Source organism: Stylophora pistillata, chromosome 11, assembly GCF_964205215.1.
Source record: "Stylophora pistillata chromosome 11, jaStyPist1.2, whole genome shotgun sequence".
Lineage (NCBI taxonomy): Eukaryota > Metazoa > Cnidaria > Anthozoa > Scleractinia > Pocilloporidae > Stylophora > Stylophora pistillata.
In genome coordinates, this window is record NC_142529.1 from 27,974,012 (window position 1) to 27,979,094 (window position 5,083).

The 5,083-nt window shown below is 38.2% G+C and overlaps 1 protein-coding gene across 1 annotated transcript in view; it reads right to left on the reverse strand.

Annotated features, from left to right (window-relative positions):
- Positions 1-4,217: 4,217 nt before the first annotated feature.
- LOC148720975 (melanocyte-stimulating hormone receptor-like) overlaps positions 4,218-5,083 on the reverse strand; it is a 945-nt gene continuing 79 nt past the window's right edge. The window contains exon 1 of the mRNA XM_088737714.1: positions 4,218-5,083. This exon is cut by the window's right edge and continues 79 nt beyond it. Within this exon, the coding sequence (XP_088593840.1) occupies positions 4,218-5,083 (866 nt within the window).

A 5,083-nucleotide genomic window follows, 5' to 3' on the forward strand; every position in this document is an offset into this window, starting at 1 on the left:
GGTCAGTCTCTTTGGAGCGATAGCGATGGCAGCAACGTTACCGAAAAATCGCCGTAATTCATTCGACTTTATTGCTGTCTTACATGGATATTTAAGCCTTTAGAATGAAAATATTGAGTGATAGTTTGGTTTGAATTTCAGGGAGAATAGCCTTGCATCATATGGCGACTGCTGGTAGCCAAGCTCTTTCGACCGAACGCGAAGGTGAGTTTCTGTTGGAGGGAGGCTTCTTGCTCACAACAAAAATGCCAGCATATTTGATTGCATTCTCGTTGTTCAGGGTGAACTCGAATCATTTTTCTTATATTCACAGGTGTGGAGTCGAGAGATTTAAGGAAGTTCCCTGATATTTCTTTCGCAGAAGTTGAAAGTTTTGCTCAGAAGGCGTCGGGATGCGAGCATACCAGGAAAGCCTACAAGTTTTTCGCTGAACCTGGCTACCTTCATGATAAGAAACGTACGTAAAATCTGGGATATCCTAACTTCTGTGTACAAATATATGCTTAAATAAAGTTGTCGGGTGTTACTTAATATTATGAGGAGAAATCCTGGTGGAGTAAATGACTACAAAATAAAAGATATATATATTTAAGTGGTGATCAGCACCTAAACTGAACTGTATTTAAGCTTATATAAAGCCATAAGCTTAAGATCAAAATACCAAGAAAATTTCATAACAATAAAAATTCATATATATATATATATATATAAATATTATGAGAGGAAAAAAAGGACGTATTTTCCTCTCATAATATTTATTCTGCTCTGCTTCAACGTATTGAGCACTGTTCCACGCGAAAATCGACTTGCAGACTTCCTATATATATATATATATATATATATGTCTATATCTAATGAAAACTTTATAGGAAAATTGTAATGATGAATTCCCAGCAACACTGACTACTCCAAGAATATACAGCTGTAAATCGTGTCGTAAAAGTGTCAAAAAATGCTCTTAGCGGTTTTAGCTGGGGTATCGTTTCTTATTTTGAACCAAAAGAGGGTAACGATTCTTTTAAAAACTAGCAATTCCGTACTACTCTTCCCTTTCTGTCAACAATGCGCAAAAAGAAGTAAATAACTGAAGACGAAGACCCCCAGAAGGTTGGCGTTTCTTTTGGCCTTTTTTCAGTGACACCAAAAAGCTACTCAGTGTTTATTTTAGCCGGAAAATGTATTTGGCCGTGGTTTTGTTATGGCATCGCTCAATATAAATACTTTACTCGGCCATATTGACCAGCTTAAGATATTTATAGGTAGTTAAAAACTCGCTATATTAGCGATCAATGAGACCAAGCTTGATAGTTCCATCGGTGATTCAGAAATATATCTACCGGGATTTAACGTCGTCAGAAGGGACCGTACCGTCAACGGGAGATGCGGTGGCGGTGTATGTTTTTATTTACGAAACAACGTAAATTACTTTGTCTTGGAGGAGTTTGGTGCTGACCAACTTGAATGTCTTGTTATCGAAATCACCAGACCGCATTCCAGACCTTTTTCAATAGGTACATGGTACAGACCGCCAAGTTCCCAACAAGAAATTATTAATCAATTTGAAAACCTTTTAGATATAACTGTTTCAGAACGCAGCGATTTCTACCTACTCGGTGGCCTGAATTGTGACATGTTGCACGAGCGGTCAAACAACCACACGTCGCCGCATTTAATGAACATATTTGATGTTCACGGATTGAGTCAAATGATTTTTGAACCAACTAGGATTACACCGATATGACGAACATTGATTTATCTTTCTATAAGTAATAATCCCAAAAAATATTTAATAATAATATTTAATAATATTTAATGAACATATATGATGTTCACGGATTGAGTCAAATGATTTCTGAACCAACTAGGATTACACCGATATGACGAACATTGATTTATCTTTCTATAAGTAATAATCCCAAAAAATATTTAATTCTGTGTCGTTCATCGTTGCATTAGCGATCATTCACTTGTGTTTATGACGATAAAGATACGCTATGAACGTGCTGATTCGCACTGCTCTATTGAAACTCGCACTTTCAAGAATCTTAATATCGACCAGTTTCTACATGACCTTGTACGAAAACCATGGTATTTAATTGGCTTAGGGTCAGATGTGGGACGCATGGAAGACCTTAAAGGATCCCTTCCAACCACAATACATTGCGAGCGCGATATGTGAAATCCGCCATTTTCTCTGCCATCCGGTATTGGACAAGTCGTGAAGTGGAAAGAAATCCTCGTTCATCCGAGTACATTTGCCTCACTGAGGTCTTGAATTTCCTCAATCGCGTTCCAAATTTATTGTTCTTTCTATTTGACTAGTTATTTCTTAATTATTTTTTCTGTTTGGGCGCGCAGGGTATTGTGGTTGGAAGGGATCCTTTAAAGACGCTCCCAATGGATTTCACAAGTGCTGATGCGTAAAATCCACAAACGAAATTATTTTAAAAAAGAAAGCTGCCGGCAAAAATAATATTGCTAGGTGGGAACAGTACAAGCAGGCGCAAAATAGTCCATCAATCGAGATCGGAGATGAAGGCTAGTCAGAAAAAGGCTATTAACACTTGATTGACAATTTATTTTTTTCTATCTCACACTCCTGGGGAACCCATAGTTACTCTCGGCTAGGCGTTGAGCTTGTACAACACTTCCTTTCTGCTCCCCAAACCTTTCGCGTACTTCCTATCTTTACAACCGCACGCCGAGGCAGGAACCTATCATAGAATCTAGATTGTCAAAAATTAAGACAATTCAGCTCGGCTAGACTCTATCGGCTTCGCTTTTAGTCTGAAGTGTCATCAAAAACTAAATTATTCATATCATTTTCATAGCATGCCACTTTATTTTTTTATTTTTACTCCATTGCTTTTGTTACAGACACCGGGATGACTGACAGACAAAACTGCTTAAATCCCTTCATGATTCTTGAATTAGGGTTCTCTCCCGGAAATTGACTTTATAATTTCTCAGAACAAAAGACTGCAGCTTTGGAACTGAACAATAGCATATTGGTCGCAGTCAGGTATTGATTCCAGTAGATAAAATTTAATCTAACTTCAATGAAAGTTTTTTCCCTGGCAAACAAAAACGACATCGGCCATTCTATTGTTTGACAATATAGTGAGAAAACTTTTACCTACAAATCTTCCGCATTAGAGTTCCCTTTTCTTAAAGACTCCTTATATGAACTGCTTACCCTGTCAAAAGAAATGTCTGTTTTTCTTCTGAGATGTACGTGATGGAACCCTGCTTTGGTCATCACCCTTGTTACTAGTGTTTACTCTTTAAAAATTCCGGTGCGAAAACCTTTTAAATGGGAAACATGCCAATTATTTTCAGCGTTCATTGATGTGCCTTGTATTTACATTATCAAATAAACGGAGACAATTTGTGAGTTAAAAGCAAAGTAAAGGCCGGTAATTTTTCCAATTAAGCCGAAGAAATTCAAGTTTCCCTTGGCAAACAAAGACGACATCGGCCATACTATTGTTTGACAATATAGTAAGGGCCTGATTACATGAGCCGGGATGGCCCTGTTAGCCGGGCTGATTTCTTTTGTTTTGGTGTTCGCCAAAGCGTGAAAACAAAAGAAATCAGCCCGGTTAACCGGGCCAGCTCGGCTCATTTAATCAGGCCCTAAGAAAACTCCTTTTTATCACTTTAGTGAAATGAATTTAATAAAGGAGTATATTTAGATCTGGTTTCATTTTCTAGGGTTGTGAATAATGCGGAAATACTCTCTCTGTATTGTTGTCAATTCTAAACTCTAAAAAGACTTCTTATAACGAATTAAAAGAGATCAAATGAAAGTTAGGGACAGTAAATCGCTTGGAAATGATAAAAATAGAATCAAAACAACTTGGAGTTAATTCATAGATGCACCAGCAACAAACGTGAAAAATAAACATGGAGAATAAACATGAGAGTATAATGCATGTATCTATTTCCTTCGATGATGACTTGTTCTATTCATGATGAAGCGTGGTGGCACAAAATACTCCTTTAAAAAGATATGGATGGTGTTTCCGTTTCCTTCCCTTCAATTGTCTTCGTGCAAAAAAAAACAAAAACAAAAACAAAAACAGACCATGTTCAATTTTATTGAGCTTCCTATGTCTTCCCATCCGTTCACATCTCTGGCTAGAGTTCTAAAATAATCATCGAGACTTTATAATTCTGCTTAGAAGGTATTAATAAGGGCAATGTTTGGGGAGGCACTAACTCGAGGGAAAGCTAAATACTTCTCTGATAGTTTGCTTCACTGCTTGTCTCACTTCATTTATTTTCCAGCAGTAAAGGAAAGGATTTAAGGTTGAGTTAAACAAAACTAAGAGAGATGCTAAACCTCTTATGATGAGTAAGTGTGTTGAATATGTTTTTCTTTGGCTGATCACAATTTCCACCAAAACATGTGGCAAATAACAAACAAAAAATGCCAACTGCACCCACACTGCACTGTAAACTGCCTTTTGGTATCGCGCCATGTTCAGTGTATTTGGTTGGCTCGTCTGTTGTTGAACATGATCCTGTACTTGTGTCTGATGATGCTTGAGAGTGAGAAATATTTTTGAGTTCGAGGCCAGTGAAATAAAAAGGCAAAGTGGTATACTTATGTACCCGTACAACAAGGTTAAACGGAGATCAAAACTGGCGCTTAAACCGGCGACAAGAGATAAAACCCAAAAGGTAGCTACAATGATATATGCTCGCTTCAAAGTTACAGTTTGTCTGTATCTCAGCCCCAGCAACAGGGCGAGAAGTCTGTCCACGCTTATGGCCGCCATTGTCAACAAAGACACTCCAGATAATGCATAGCCTGATATGAAGGTTGCGTCCCTTGCGTATGTACAAGGAGACCAGTGTTTGTGAGCTATAAACATCCAACAAGAAGCCATGAGAGGCTGGGTTACAAGGCCAACCAACAGATCAGTTGTTGCCAGACAACGATACAAGAGTTTGGACGGCGGATGAAGGGAAGACTCCTTGTGAAGGGCAACAAGGATGAGAGAATTTCCAACAATTGCCGTGATGGAGAGGAGAATGTTAACTGTTGAGAGGGAGAGTGACTCTTTATGAAGCCCAC